This window comes from Triticum aestivum, chromosome 2B (genome assembly GCF_018294505.1).
Source record: "Triticum aestivum cultivar Chinese Spring chromosome 2B, IWGSC CS RefSeq v2.1, whole genome shotgun sequence".
NCBI classification, from domain to species: Eukaryota; Viridiplantae; Streptophyta; class Magnoliopsida; order Poales; family Poaceae; genus Triticum; species Triticum aestivum.
The window spans coordinates 662,467,918-662,484,727 of NC_057798.1; the positions used below are offsets into that span (position 1 = coordinate 662,467,918).

The 16,810-nt window shown below is 42.0% G+C and overlaps 1 protein-coding gene across 1 annotated transcript; it reads right to left on the bottom strand.

The window, feature by feature from the left end:
* Nucleotides 1–2,659: 2,659 nt before the first annotated feature.
* On the bottom strand, nucleotides 2,660–3,035 carry LOC123041957 (putative lipid-transfer protein DIR1). Its single transcript, XM_044464501.1, has one exon. It carries the CDS (start codon nucleotides 2,975–2,977, stop codon nucleotides 2,660–2,662), a length of 318 nt encoding a protein of 105 aa, XP_044320436.1. The 5' UTR covers nucleotides 2,978–3,035.
* Nucleotides 3,036–16,810: the final 13,775 nt, after the last annotated feature.

Genomic DNA, 16,810 nt, shown 5'->3' on the forward strand with positions numbered 1-16,810 from the left:
GACGGGTGTGTGGGCACGGTGGTATCTTTAGGAGTTGTCATCTACTAAACACTAGGCAGTTGTCATGTAGCACTACAAAAAGACATGGCAAAAAAAAACATGTTCGGGTAAAGAGAGAGTTGCCATCTGCTTACAGGCATATTAGGGCAGTTGCCATGTACCCTGCAAAACACATGGCAACTGATAGCTTTGGGTGTGGGAGAGGAGATGGGCGTGTGGGCGAACTGATAAACACCCACACGCCGGCCCCTCTGCGTGCATTAAAAACTGGCGTGTGGGCGGACTGCTAAACGCCCATACACCAGCACCTCCGCGTGTGGAAACGGACGTGTGGGCGACCCGATGAATGCCCACACAGCAACCCGATCCTACGTGGCATAAAAAATATGGCAAAATATGCCAAGATTCGTGCAAACTCAAACCGACGTTGATCCATGCGTGTGGATGAGATGCAAACGCCCACACGTGTGGGCGTTAATATTTTCGTTTCTTTTTCTGTTTGAGAGAAACGCTCGTGTCGTTGCTCCTTGCTCGGGTGGAAGAGAAGAAAGACGGAAGGGGTGGGAGGAGGTTTCTAAAGCCCATTAGCATTGACGTTGCCCAGGCCCAGACGGGCAACACGTCGTAACACCCCAGACGGGCAACATGTCGTAACACCGGAATTCTTTTGTGCCGAAACAAATTTAGTACCGCCTCAAAAATAATATTATATATGAAGAACGGATGACGGTGAACCCGACAGATTCAACCCGTGCTTTATTATTAAGGAAAGATAAGAAACATGAAAGCCCTCAATATGAATTCAGCAATGTCCGGTTTTTTCAGACAATGTATTAAATCAAGTGTTAATCTTGCACCCCCCCCAAAAAAAATGGAGTTGCAGTCTTGTCCGGTTGAGGTTTGTAATTCTGAGAGAAAGTTAAGGGTAGAATGCCAAATACTACACTAGAATCAATTTAATTCTCATGACGAATGCAGTGACAGCAGTGTTCGAAACGATATTGTAGTTCACTATAATTTTGCATAAAATATGATGCCACATTCTTGTGCTTCAAACACGATAATTGCAATCTGCACATCACAGCACACCCATTCTGACTCGCATCAAGACGCACGCAGCAGGATCGTTAAGCAGTGTGGCACTTGGTTCCCCTTTGGTTCAGGACGTCAATTCAATTCTAGATACGTGCCTAGTTAACAAAATTCACTAGAATGGCAAATTCCTAAAGGAGTCCATCACCACTTGGCCATCTTGGCAAGGTTACTTTGCACATCAAGTCAATCCCGTGTAGTCATAAATCCCGGTGGTTCCCAGTCCTAGCTAGGGTGTATGTGGATTTCAACGACGCTAGAAAAGCAATTCTAACTAAGCGCAAAACCTGAGTACATTCAATATGCGGCATGCTAAAATGAACTTAGCAACAACTAAGCTCTACTCCTTAGTCTACGCACAATGGTTTGTTTATGAATCGTTATTCCATCTCTCTTCTCACACTTAAATAGGAACATTGTGTGGTGCAACATTCATGTGATGGACGCTTTCATGCAATTCAATACTGCCATATGAGCACATGGGCATTTTTTATTGTTTGTTAGTGTCCCTCCTTCAGCAATAGCTCCTCCGTTATAAATTTTACAGGTATCAACTAACGTTCACAGTGTGGTTCCTCTCGGTGACCGCACAGAGGGTCTCCAGAGCATGCACCTTGCCGAGGATCATCAGACCTCCAAATCGAAACTACCTAGCAAGAAGTGAGCTTTAGTGGCATAGTTTTATTATGCAAATATAGAGCCCTGCCTTTCTTGCTAGTATTCTAGCGCATGTCCATTTACTTATTCCTTGCACTATGATTCTTGGGATCACCTTGAAATTCTGAATGGACCGTGGTGCTATATGCATGCTTGCTTATACATAGTTAGATTTTGGAGACTTCTCTTGAAGCCAGAGAAGTGTTGTGGCACTCCGTTGGATACTATAAGGCGTGCATGTTTTCTAAAGATGAACATCAACTGCAGTTTCTTTAATCGTACATAGATGTGAAATCACGAACTCTATAAAGAAAACTAGCCGCATAAATACACGGGTGTCTTGATAGTTGATTACATAATTACCTAGGAGTGACAGTCAGAAAGGTTATTTTCCATGATGGTTCTCACTAGTATTGATCTGGTTATATACAGCTCGTACAAGTTCAGTTCGACATCAAGAGATGGTGGATAATGAAGAGTGAAGTCTGTAGACCTACATTCTAGCACTAAGCCATAATGCTAGACGTTACGACACAGGTTTGATAGCACTAACTGAATACAACTAACAGTGATCAATCGGAAAAAAAATACCATGATCCATATTTACTTGTTCACTAAGAAACATGCAAGTTTTGGACACGAAGAACACCACTATAAGATACTATTAACTTCATGGGACAACATGCCAGGTACTACTTGACATCCTTACACTTCCAGTACAACATGTGTACTATTTTATCAAGAGCTTAATGAGATAATATCATACTTCGAATAACACAACATTAAGACCGAGTAGCGCAATGCCGTTTCAAGTGCTCCTCCACTTATTTACCCATGCATATAAGTGCTGATGCAGATGTAGATGTAGAGCAACCGACGCCTAGATGCTTATAGGTAGTACATCTGATCATCACGAGCAGTTGTTCGGCATGGTGACACTGCACTTGCCGGGCAGCGCCATGGCGCGGTTTGCATCGATGTGGTACATTCTCAGCCATATGGCGACGATGCCCTTGTAGCGGCAGATGCATGATAGGTTGGCCTTCCCAAGCACGTCACAACATTCAGCCGACGGACTGTCCGTCAGGTTATTCACTGTCGCCGCGGGCTGGCAAAGCTTGAATTCATCATTCAACATGTCACAGATGCCATGAACACCCTCTAGTGCGGCTAGGGACACCACCATGACAAGCAACAATGTTGCAGCCAATGCCTGTGACTTATCCATGGATGCTAGTATTATTTATTTTTTCTGGTGGATTGCTAGTGAAGATTTTGGTCTTAGCTAGGTCTTACTTTGAGAATGTGTGCGATGAATGTTTAGTGTATGACTCTATTTATAGAGGCAGGCCTCTGTGTTCATGAAGTTTGTATTTTGCATCAAGGGAAAACTTAGGCGCACTAAGTGATGCCCACATGTAGAAGCACTATCCCCTTATATCATGCGCAAAGTTTCTTCCTAGCCCGAGCTACACGGTACCCACTATCTCCAACGTCGGTACACTTCGAGATATGTGCAATGCTCAGCGGTAGGGTCAGACAATTAGCAGACTGTAGCTGTCTCACTCTCTCATCATGAACAGTAATCTCTGCTGGACATTGCTTTCTCTTCTCACGTCCTGTCTCATCCTCTCATAAAATACTCTGCATGCACCTGCAACATCTGCTGGACATTTCTCTCTCTCTCCCCTCCCTCTCATAAAATATTTCTGCATGCGCATGCACAAGAGAAGCTCTATCTCTCTCACGGGGTCTGGGGTCTGACATGCATGCACAAGCATACTCTCTCTCTCCTCAGCGTCCCTCTCTCACTATACTCTCATGAAAAGGTGTGACTGCCAGGGTGTGGATGTTGTACTGTTCATGACATGAGTTTAAAAAAAGTAAGAGAAGAGAGAGTAGCAGGAAAGAGAGCATAGAGGAAGAGAGAGAGAAGAGTTGCATGCACGGGAAGAAATGAGAGAGTCAGAGGCACATGCGACGTCATATCATGAACAGTTCCCTCACATGCCGATGATTAAAGATTAAGCGTTTGACGCCAACTGCTGTGTGCACATATCTCAATGAAACATGGGCATGATTAGAAGGCTGAGATAAGGAGTACCGTGTAGCCCCAGCTAGGAAAAACCGTTCTCTATATCATGTAAAAGAATCTGCACCTGAACTCACTGTTGAACGATAACGACTACCATAATTGGCAACAAAGAAAAGCAATGAAGCAAAACTAACGATTCTTTTGAAAGATTGGTGCGAAAATCTCCGTATTGCAACATGAGGAGTACGCCGCAAAGACCAGTTCTTCGCAATGATAAAAAGTGATTCTGGTTAATCACTAGACAAGGACATTCCCTAGCTAGCTTGAATGAAGCATTAGACACTGCAACTAACTGGATGCATGCACCAACTGTAGCTTGAGATAGTTTCCTCAGACCAAAGAGTAATCAGCTTGATATATCGTTGGGTGGTGCTAGCTTTTGCTGACTTAATTCAGTAATGCTGTCAGGCCAACACGCAGACACAACGCATTACAGATTGCAGCTGGGGTGGAAGGAGATCTCAACATGGGTTTGGGGGCGTGGTGCTAGTCTGTGGTGGCCAAACCAGGATGGCGCGCCGGCAGCTCGACCATTACTGCGGGAAGCGAGTAGGTGCTCACTTTTCCTAACACTTGCCCCTTTTGTCGAACCTGAAGGAAATATGCCCTAGAAGCAATAATAAAGTTATTATTTATTTCCTCATATCATGATAAATGTTTCTTATTCATGCTAAAATTATATTACCTGAAAACATAATACATGTGTGAATACACAGACAAACAGAGTGTCACTAGTATGCCTCTACTTAACTAGCTCGTGAATCAAAGATGGTTAACTTTCCTAACCATAGACATGAGTTGTCATTTGATTAACATGATCACATCATTAGAAGAATGATGTGATTGACTTGAGCCATTCCGTTAGCTTAGCACTTGATCGTTTAGTATGTTGCTATTGCTTTCTTCATGACTTATACACGTTCCTATGACTATGAGATTATGTAACTCCCGTTTACAAGAGGAACACTTTGTGTGCTACCAAACGTCACAACGTAACTGGGTGATTATAAAGATGCTCTACAGGTGTCTCCAAAGGTACTTGTTGAGTTGACGTATTTTGAGATTAGGATTTGTCACTCCGATTGTCGGAGAGGTATCTTTGGGCCCTCTCGGTAATGCACATCACTATAAGCCTTGCAAGCAATGTAGCTAATGAGTTAGTTACGGGATGATGCATTACGTAAAGAGTAAAGAGACTTGCCGGTAATGAGATTGAAATAGGTATTGAGATACCGACGATCGAATCTAGGGAAAGTAACATACCAATGACAAAGGGAACAATGTATATTGTTATGCGGTTTGACCGATAAAGATATTCGTAGAATATGTAGGAGCCAATATGAGCATCCAGGTTCCGCTATTGGTTATTGACCGGAGACGTGTCTTGGTCATGTCTACATAGTTCTCGAACCCATAGGGTCCGCACGCTTAAAGTTAGATGACGGTTATATTATGAGTTTATGTGTTTTGATGTACCGAAGGTAGTTCGGAGTCCCGGATGTGATCACGGACATGACGAGGAGTCTCGAAATGGTCGAGACATGAAGATTGATATATTGGACGACTATATTCGGAGACCGAAATGGTTCCGGGGGTTATCGGATATATACCAGAGTATCGGGGGGTTACCGGAACCCCCCCGGAGGTTAATGGGCCTCATGGGCCCAAGTGGAGGAAGAGGGGAGGTGGCCAAGGGGCAGCCGCACGCCCCTCCCACTAGTGCAGAACCGGGCAATAGCACCGGTTCGTAAGGCCCTTTAGTGCCGGTTCCATAACCGGCACTAAAGTGTGGTCACTAAAGCCCCCCCCCCTTTAGTACCGGTTCTGCACGAACCGGTGCTAAAGGGAAACCACGTGGCACGAGCCAGCTCCGGGGGCCTGGAGCCCTTTAGTACCGGTTGGTAACACCAACCGGTAATATAAGGTTTGGGGGTTTTTAGTTTTATGATTTCTTTTTCCTTTAATTTTGTGTTTCCATTTTAATTCTTTTTCGTTTGCTGGTATTTTACGATACTACACATTGTAAACGTTATGCATATATATATATATATATATATATATATATATATATATATATAAATAGAATTTCTAGTAGAACCAATCATCGAGTTCAACATGATTGTCATGATATTATAAGCGTTCATATATAACACCACAAAAGCAAATCACTTAAGTTCAGAACGAAGAACACGGACATGAAAGGCCAAGTACTAATTAAGAGCAGCATGAAGAACTAGCTAAATCACTCCTGCTAGCTACTCTCTCTCTGGTAAAATAGCATAGAACATGTATAGCTCTCCTGATTGATCATACTGGAGCATGCCGATGAACCTGTCTCCTAATCGTGGGCTGCGCTTCTCATTGCTGCCCCCTAGTACTTCTCTGCGATCATTAACAATTTTCCTCCAATCTTTCACTATTAAGCATTCATCGCTTCTAGAAATCCTGAATGCATTCATGTGCAATGCAGGATATCTTGGCCTTAGGCTAACAATTGACATCTGACCTTTAGTCTCGATCCCCTGAGGCACAACTGTCATCGGGAGTCCCTGTTGAAGAACATCGTATAGTACTTAATTAATATACTCAGCAATGAAAGTTTAAAAAAAATATGTATGCAAAATATGCACTGAGGACAAATAGTAAATATCTTACCATCATTCCTGAATAGATGTGACCGTAGTTCAATACCATCACTATTGGTCGCACGTTTTGAGTACTAACATTTCCAAGTGCAGGAAAAAAAATTGTCTTGACAGTATGAAGATCCTCAAGCCATGAAACATAATGACTTATCTCCTCGCAGTTTAGTTCAGCTCCGGGACAGTAGAAGGTCCTGTCTACCAAGCGCCAGACATGTTTGGTTGAATGGAGATAAGCTGTCAATAGAAATTAGTTGTCAGTTATTTTTGAAATAAGCAATGTCAAAGACAAAAATATATTTGAGAAGAACTCATATAATGGTAGAACTAGAGGCGTCTGCACATCGACCCATATGTCTCTATTACCTTCAATATCATCTTCCGGACGAATATCAAAGGTGATAACCATACCAGGCTCAAATGCATAAGCCTTGCATAGTGCTTGCCAAGTTTTGCATTCAAAATAGGTGTACGTGTGTCCATTGTATACTTTGACATTGAAAGTATAACCATCATGCTCAGTTTTCAGGTAAGCTCTCTTTACCTCCATAGTTTCCATATCTTTGAAACCTATCTTATCCAAGACAAAAATTCTTGCATGGCATGGGATGCGCTAGTAGAATAGTGACTTACTGTATCGAATTCGAAAGTCGCATCCAGCTTGATGCTGAATGCCTACCATCAACAAGGAAATTTTTGTCGCACTGGCCGCGCTCGTCTTCACAGTATGTGCACATACCGAAATTTTTTCCGTCGTCAGAAGACATTTCCTGTGTTCATATTAGGCGAAACATTAAACACTTACTAATTCAATTAATTCAACTACTTCTATTAATTCAACTAAGCATTTACTAAAAATAAATTAGTTATATTAATTCAATTAATTCAACTAAGCATTTACTAAAAATAAGCTAGTTATATTAATTCAATTAGTTCAACTAAGCATTTACTAAAAATAAACTAGTTCTATATATTAATTCAACTAGTTCAACTAAGCATTTACTAAAAATAAACTAGTTCTATATATTAATTCAACTAGTTCAACTAAGCATTTACTAAAAATAAACTAGTTCTAATCCTCCATCTCTTTCTCAGACTTATCCCACTTAGGTGAAACATTAAACACTTATTACTATCTAACATTAATTAATATCTAGCCAATTCAAATATATATGTAACTATATTCATTTCTAACAATTGACATTACTATATATTTAACTTTTCTATCTAATTCATCTAACATTCGACATTAATCTAACATTTATATAAACTCAAAATATATAAAAACATTAAATAAACAGAAAAACTCATTAACAAATAATATTTTAATTAGATAATCAAATCTCAGATACGACAATTTTCTTACTAAAAATAAACTAGTTATATTAATTATTCAACTAGTTCAAATCTCATATACCTAAATAAACTAGTTCGACAATTTTCTTACTAAACATAAACTAGTTATATTAATTATTCAACTAGTTCAAATCTCACATACCTAGCTAATTAATATCTAACTAAATTTTCTAAAAAACAGAAAACAGAAAACAGAAAATAAGTAAAAAATGTGTGTGTGTGTGTATGTGTGTATATGTGTGTATGTGTGTGTACGCCGCCCCGTACGCCGCCGCCCCGTACGTACGAGCGGGGGCGCCGGCGTACGGGGCGAGGGCGGCGGCGTACGGGGCGGGGGCGCCGGCGCGCGGGTGCGAGAGTCGTACGGGACCGCGGCGACGACGACGGACGGCGGCGGCGTTCGGGGCGGCGGCGCGAGACGACGACGACGACAGGCGGCGGCAGGGACAGCGACGACGACGACGGACGACGGGCGACGGGCGGCGACGACGGGATCGAGCGGCGCGCAGCGATGTCGAGAGGTTGGAGACGAAAGTCGGGAGATGTAACTGAAATTTTCGTAAGTGCTATATATAGGATGGGCCTTTAGTACCGGTTGGAGCCACCAACCGGTACTAAAGGCCAACATTGGCCAGGCCAAGAGGCGGGAAGAGCAGGCCTTTAGTACCGGTTGGTGGCTCCAACCGGTACTACAGGGTGATCTTTAGTACCGGTTGTAGCCACCAACCGGTACTAAAGGCATCGCGCTGCCACCCCAAAGTTTAGTCCCACCTCGCCGGGCGAAGGGTAGCCGCACTGGTTTATAAACCCAGCCGCGGCTACCTCTTTGAACTCCTCTATATAGCAGGCTTGTGGGCCTAAATTCTGCGCGCTGCCCTGTGAGTCTGCTGGGTCTTTAAGGCCTGTAATTGCACGCCCGTGGCCTAGCAGGCCCACAGGGCAGCGCCCCAATTTTTTTTATAGTTTTTTTCTTTTCTGCTTTATTTTCTTCTATTTATTTCTGCGTAGTTTTTGTATAGTTTTTTTTCTGTTATATTTATTTTCTTTTATTTATTTCTGAGTAGTTTTTCATCTAGTTTGCCAAAATTCAATATTTTCAGAGTTCATTTTGTAGTGATTTTCAATTTCACGGTCATTTTATATAGTTTTTTTCTTTTCAGCTATAGTTTTTTTCCTGCTATTTTTTTCTTTTCTGCAAAACTTGATGGTCAAAGTCTGGAGTTATAAGCAAAGTTTAAAAAAAGAAATGCCGACGTGCAATTAGTTTTTGCCATAACAGAAGAAGTCCGGAGTTGTAATAAGTTATTAAAAATAAAAAAGAGGTGCAATGCTCGTTAATTTGCTTCAAGCCTTTCGGAATAGTGTAAACTGCACTGTGCATAGCTCCGTGCAGTCTACCATATTCCTGAAGGCTTGAAGCTAAGCAACGTGAGCATTTTGCCTCTTCTTCATCGTCTCTGCACTCAGTGCTTATAAACCGCTCCTAGTCCCCCTCTCTTCGCGAGGTGGGACGAAAAAACAGCTTACTAAGAAACTGTAGTACTGGTTCATCCATGAACCGGTACTAAAGGTGCTCGTGGGGCCCCAGCCTTACCTGACACAACCTCATTAGTACCAGTTCGTGGCACAAACCGGTGCTAAAGGTTCGCCACGAACCGGTACTAAACAGCTCCTCCCGCCTAGCAGTTGGTGCATACTGAACGCAAAAAATATAAGAGCATTTAGATCATGATCTTATATTTCTTTACAGTCTAAATTGTCAATATGATCTTATAACATCAAAAATACTTTGATCATCAATGATCTTTGTGTGTACAATCTGAATTGTCAATATGAGTCATCAACGATTTATAAACCGATGAAGACTCATATTGCGGCCACAAATTCTACACATAGAGTTCAATGAAGACCAAGTGCTTGTGATAGTTTGAGAAATAACATATTTAAGGTGGTAAAAGGCTTGTTAGGGGAGCGAGGTGGGACTAAAAATAGCTTGCCATAACCTCATTAGTACCGGTTCGTGGTACGAACCGGCACTAAATGGTGATGGTGGGGCCATAGCCTGACCACAGGCTGACAAAGCCTCTTTAGTACCGGTTCGTGGCATGAACCGGTACTAAAGGTTCGCCACGAACCGGTGCTATTGATCGCCGCCACGAACCGGCACTAATGTACACATTAGGGCCGGCTGAAATTCAAACCGGCACTATTGTGCTTCACATTTGACCCTTTTTCTACTAGTGTCCCCCCCAAGCCCGAATTGGACAAGGAGGGGGGGCGGCACCCCCCCTTTCCTTTCCCCCTCTCTCTCCTTCCCCCTCCTCTCCTACTCCAACAAGGAAGGGGGGAGTCCTACTCCCGGTGGGAGTAGGACTCCTCATGGGCCGCGCCAAGGGTGGCCAACCCCCTCCCCCTCCTCCACCCGTTTATATACGGGGAGGGAGGCACCCCCTAGAGACACAACAATTGATCCTTGAGACTCTCTTAGCCGTGTGCGGTGCCCCCCTCCACCATAATCCACCTCGATAATATCGTAGCAGTGCTTAGACGAAGCCCTGCATCGGTAGAACATCATCAACATCACCACGCCGTCGTGCTAACGGAACTCTCCCTCAAAGCTCGGCTGGATCGGAGTTCGAGGGACGTCATCGAGCTGAACGTGTGCTAAACTCGGAGGTGACGTGCATTCGGTACTTGATCAGTCGGATCGTGAAGACGTACGACTACATCCGCGTTGTGCTAACGCTTCCGCTTTTGGTCTACGAGGGTACGTGGACACACTCTCCCCTCTCGTTGCTATGCATCACCATGATCTTGCATGTGCGTAGGAATTTTTTTGAAATTACTACGTTCCCCAACAGTGGCATCCGAGCCATGTTTTATGAGTTGATGTTATATGCACGAGTAGAACACAAGTGAGTTGTGGGCGATACAAGTCATACTACTTACCAGCATGTCATACTTTGGTTCGGCGGTATTGTTGGATGAAGCGGCTCAGACCCACATTACGCGTACGCTTACGCGAGACTAGTTCTACCGACGTGCTTTGCACACTGGTGGCTGGCGGGTGTCAGTTTCTCCAACTTTAGTTGAACCGAGTGTGGCTACGCCCGGTCCTTGGGAAGGTAAAAACAATATTAACTTGATGAACTATCGTTGTGGTTTTGATGCATAGTTAAGAAGGTTCTTGCTAAGCCCGTAGCAGCCACGTAAAACTTGCAACAACAAAGTAGAGGACGTCTAACTTGTTTTTGCAGGGCATGTTGTGATGTGATATGATCAAGACGTGATGCTATATTTTATTATATGATATGATCATAATTTGTAACCGAGTTATCGGCAACTGGCAGGAGCCATATGGTTGTTGCTTTATTGTATGCAATGCAATCGCCCTGTAATTGCTTTACTTTATCTCTAAGCGGTAGCGATAGTCGTAGAAGCAATAGTTGGCGAGACGACAACGATGCTACGATGGAGATCAAGGTGTCACGCCGGTGACGATGGTGATCATGACGGTGCATCGGAGATGGAGATCACAAGCACAAGATGATGATGGCCATATCATATCACCTATATTGATTGCATGTGATGTTTATCTTTTATGCATCTTATCTTGCTTTGATTGACGGTAGCATTATAAGATGATCTCTCATTAAATTTCAAGATAAAAGTGTTCTCCCTGAGTATGCACCGTTGCCAAAGTTCGTCGTGCCCAGACACCACGTGATGATCGGGTGTGATAAGCTCTACGTCCATCTACAATGGGTGCAAGCCAGTTTTGCACACGCAGAATACTCGATCCTAGCATATGCAGATATGGCCTCGGAACACTGAGACCGAAAGGTCGAGCGTGAATCATATAGTAGATATGATCAACATAGTGATGTTCACCATTGATAACTACTCCATTTCACGTGATGATCGGTTATGGTTTAGTTGATTTGGATCACGTGATCACTTAGATGATTAGAGGGATGTCTATCTAAGTGGGAGTTCTTAAGTAATTAGATTAATTGAACTTAAATTTATCATGAACTTAGTACCTGGTAGTATTTTGATTGTCTATGTTTGTTGTAGATAGATGGCCCGTGATGTTGTTCCATTGAATTTTAAAGCGTTCCTTGAGAAAGCAAAGTTGAAAGATGATGGTAGCAATTACACGGACTGGGTCCATAACTTGAGGATTATCCTCATTTCTGCACAGAAGAATTACGTCCTGGAAGCACCACTGGGTCCAGGCCTGCTGCAGATGCAACTCACGACGTTAAGAACATCTGGCAGAATAAAGTTGATGACTACTCGATAGTTCAGTGTGCCATGCTTTATGGCTTAGAACCGGGACTTCAATGATGTTTTGAACGTCATGGAGCATATGAGATGTTCCAGGAGTTGAAGTTAATATTTCAAGCAAATGCCCAAATTGCGAGCTATGAAGTCTCCAATAAGTTATACGGCTGCAAGATGGAGGAGAATAGTTTTGTCAGTGAACATATACTCAAAATGCCTGGGTATTGCAATCACTTGATTCAACTGTGAGTTAATCTTCCGGATGATAGTGTCATTGACAGAATCCTTCAATCACTTCCACCAAGGTACAAGAGCTTCATGATGAACTATAACATGCAAGGGATGAACAGGACAATTCCCGAGCTCTTCGCAATGCTAAAAGTTGCGGAGGTAGAAATCAAGAAGGAGCATCAAGTGTTGATGGTCAATAAGACCACCAGTTTCAAGAAAAAGGGTAAAGGGAAGAAGAAGGGGAACTTCAAGAAGAACGACAAAAAAGTTGCTGCTCAAGAGAAGAAACCCAAGTCTGGACCTAAGCCTGAAACTGAGTGCTTGTACTGCAAGCAGAATGGACACTGGAAGCGGAACTGCCCCAAGTATTTGGCGGATAATAAGGATGGCAAGGTGAACAAAGGTATATGTGATATACATGTTATTGATGTGTACCTTACCAGAGCTCGCAGTAGCACTGCTACGTCTTGAGCTTGCATTGGTTTTCCTTGAAGAGGAAAGGGTGATGCAGCAATAGTAGCGTAAGTATTTCCCTCAGTTTTTGAGAACCAAGGTATCAATCCAGTAGGAGGCTCCTCAAAAGTCCCACGCACCTACACAAACAAACAAAGAACTCGCAACCAACGCAATAAAGGGGTTGTCAATCCCTTCACGGCCACTTGCGAAAGTTAGATCTGATAGAGATAGTATGATAAGATAAATATATTTTTGGTATTTTATAATATAGATGCAAAAAGTAAAGATGCAAATAAAAGTAGATTGAAAACTTATATGATAAAAGATAGACCCAGGGGCCATAGGTCTCACTAGTGGCTTCTCTCAAGATAGCATAAGTATTACGGTGGGTGAACAAATTACTGTTGAGCAATTGATAGAAAAGCGAATAATTATGAGATTATCTAGGCATGATCATGTATATATGCATCACGTCCGCGACAAGTAGACCGACTCCTGCCTGCATCTACTACTATTACTCCACACATCGACCGCTATCCAACATGCATCTAGAGTATTAAGTTCATAAGAACATAGTAACACATTAAGAAAGATGACATGATGTAGAGGGATAAACTCAAGCAATATGATATAAACCCCATATTTTTATCCTCGATGGCAACAATACAATACGTGCCTTGCAACCCTTTCTGTCACTGGGTAAGGACAATGCAAGATTGAACCCAAAGCTAAGCACTTCTCCCATGGCAAGAAAGATCAATCTAGTAGGCCAAACCAAACTGATAATTCGAAGAGACTTGCAAAGATAACTCAATCATACATAAAAGAATTCAGAGAAGATTCAAATATTATTCATAGATAAACTTGATCATAAACCCACAATTCATCGAATCTCGACAAACACACCGCAAAAAGAGTTTACATCGAATAGATCTCCACAAGAGAGGGGGACAACATTGTATTGAGATCCAAAAAAAGAAGAAGAAGCCATCTAGCTAATAACTATAGACCCGTAGGTCTGTGGTAAACTACTCACAACTCATCGGAGGGGCAAGGATGTTGATGTAGAAGCCCTCCGTCGTTGATTCCCCCTCCGGCAGAGTGCCGGCGAGGCTCCAAGATGAGATCTCGTGGATACAGAAGGTTACAGCGGTGGAAATTGTGTTTCGTGGTGCCCCTGGATGTTTTCGGGGTACGTAGATATATATAGGAGGAAGAAGTACGTCGGTGGCTGCCCGAGGGGCCCATGAGACAGGGGGGCGCGCCCTACAGGGGGGTGCGGCCTCCTATCTTGTGGGGGCCTTGGGTGCTTCTTGACTTGCACTCCAAGCTCTCCGGATCACGTTCGTTCCAAAAATCACGCTCCCAAAGGTTTCATTCCGTTTGGACTCTGTTTGATATTCCTTTTCTTCGAAATACTAAAATAGGCAAAAAAACAGTAATATGGGATGGGCCTCCGGTTAGTAGGCTAGTCCCAAAAATGATATAAATGTGTAAAATACAGCCCATAAACATCCAAAAGGGGTAATATAATAGCATGGAACAATAAAAAATTATAGATACGTTAGAGACGTATCAAGCATCCCCAAGCTTAATTCCTGCTCATCCTCGAGTAGGTAAATGATAAAAAGAGAATTTTTGATGTGGAATGCTACCTAGCATAATTCATAATGTAATTTTCATTATTGTGGCATGAATGTTCTGATCCAAATGAATACAAAATAAAAGTTCATATTGATAAAATAAATAGTAATACTTCAAGCATACTAATCAAAGTAATCATGTCTTCTCAAAATAACATGGCAAAAGAAAGTTCATCCCTACAAAATCATATAGTTAGGCAATGCTTCATTTTCGTCACACAAAGATGTTCCCAACTTCTATACCCCCGATGACAAGCCATGCAATTGTTTCATACTTAAATAATCTCAAACTTTTTCAACCTTCACGCAATACATGAGCGTGAGCCATGGATATAGCACTATGGGTGGAATAGAATATGATAAGGGGGATTGTGTGGAGAAGACAAAAAAAGGAGAAAGTCTCACATTAACGAGGATAATCAACGGGCTATGGAGATGCCCATCAATTGATGTCAACATGAGGAGTAGGGATTGCCATGCAACGGATGCACTAGAGCTATAAATGAATGCTCAACAAAAGAAAACTAGTGGGTTTGCATCCAACTTGCTTGCTCACGAAGACCTAGGGCATTTGAGGAAGCCCATCGTAGGAATATACAAGCCAAGTTCTATAATGAAAAATTCCCACTAGTATGAAAAAGACAACTTATGAGACTCACTATATGAAAAACATGGTGCTACTTTGAAGCAAAATATATGAGACTCACTACATGAAGAACAAGGTGCTACTTTGAAGCACAAGTGTGGAAAAAGAGATAGTAACATTGCCCTTATTATTTATTTATTATTTATTTTCTTTCTTTCTTTGGGCCTTTTTTGGCCTTTCTTTTTTTTATTTGGGCAATGTTCTAATAATGATGATCATCACACTTCTATTGATTACAACATATGAACTACAACTCGAAACTAGAACAAAATATGACTCTATATGAATGCCTCCAGCGGTGTACCGGGATGGTGCAATGAATCAAGAGTGAAATGTATGAAAAATAATGCATGGTGGCTTTGCCACAAATGCGATGTCAACTACATGATCATGCAATGGCAGTATGACAAAAGTAAAGTATGTCATGATGATGATGAGCGGAATGGTGGAAAGTTGCAGGACAATGTATCTCGGAATGGCTATGGAAATGCCATTATAGGTAGGAATGGTGGCTGTTTTGAGGAAGATATAAGGAGGTTTATGTGTGGTAGAGCGTATCGTATGACAGGGTTTGGATGCACCGGTGAAGTTTGCACCAACTCTCAAGGTGAGAAAGGGCAATGCACGGTACCGAAGAGGCTAGCGAAGGCGGAAAGGTAAAAGTGCGTATAATCCATGGACTCAACATTAGTCAAAAGAACTCATATACTTATTGCAAAAATTTAGAAGTCATCAAAAACCAAGTACTATGCGCATGCTCCTAGGGGGATAGATTGGTAGGAAAATGCCATCGCTCGTCCCCGACCGCCACTCATAAGGATGAACAAGCCAGGTACACTTCATGTTTCAAATTTGTTACACAACTTTAACCATACGTGAATGCTACGAGACTTGCTAACTTCAACACAAGCATTCTTTGAATTCATAATCACCCAACTAGCATGACTTTAATATCACTATCTCCATATCTCAAAACGATTATCAAGTATCAAATTGATCATAGCATCCAATTCACTTCCTATGATAGTTTTTATTATACCCAACTTGGATGATCATCATTCTAGGACCAACTTTATGACCATAGCAAATACCATGCTGTTCTAAAAGACTCTCAAAATAATATAAGTGAAGCATGAGAGACTAGAAATTTCTTCAAAATTAAGACACCACCGTGCTCTAAAAGATATAAGTGAAGCACTAGAGCAAAAACTATCAAGCTCAAAAGATATAAGTGAAGCACATAGAGTATTCTAGCAAATTCTAATCAAATAGGCTTGTCCCAAAAAGTTTGTACAACAAGGATGATTGTGGTAAACTAAAAAGTAAAGACTAATATAATACACGACGCTCCAAGCAAAACACATATCATCTGGCGAATAAAAATATAGCTCCAAGTAAAGTTACCAATGAACGAAGACGAAAGAGGGGATGCCTTCCCGGGGCATACCCAAGCTTAGGCTTTTGGCTATTCTTGAATATCTTGGGGTGCCTTGGGCATACCCAAGCTTAGGCTCTTGCCACCCTTTATTCCATAGTCCATAAAAGTTTTACCCAAAACTTGAAAACTTCACAACACAAAACTCAACAGGAAATCTTATAAGCTCCGTTAGTGAAAGAAAACAAAACCACCACATAAGCTACTGCAATGAACTCATTCTTTATTCATTTTGGTGTTAAAACTACTGGATTCCAACTTACTTATGGT

Coding starts and splice junctions, on each gene's coding strand:
- LOC123041957 (XM_044464501.1), bottom strand. CDS start 2,977: ATGGATAAGTCACAGGCATTGGCTGCAACATTGTTGCTTGTCATGGTG.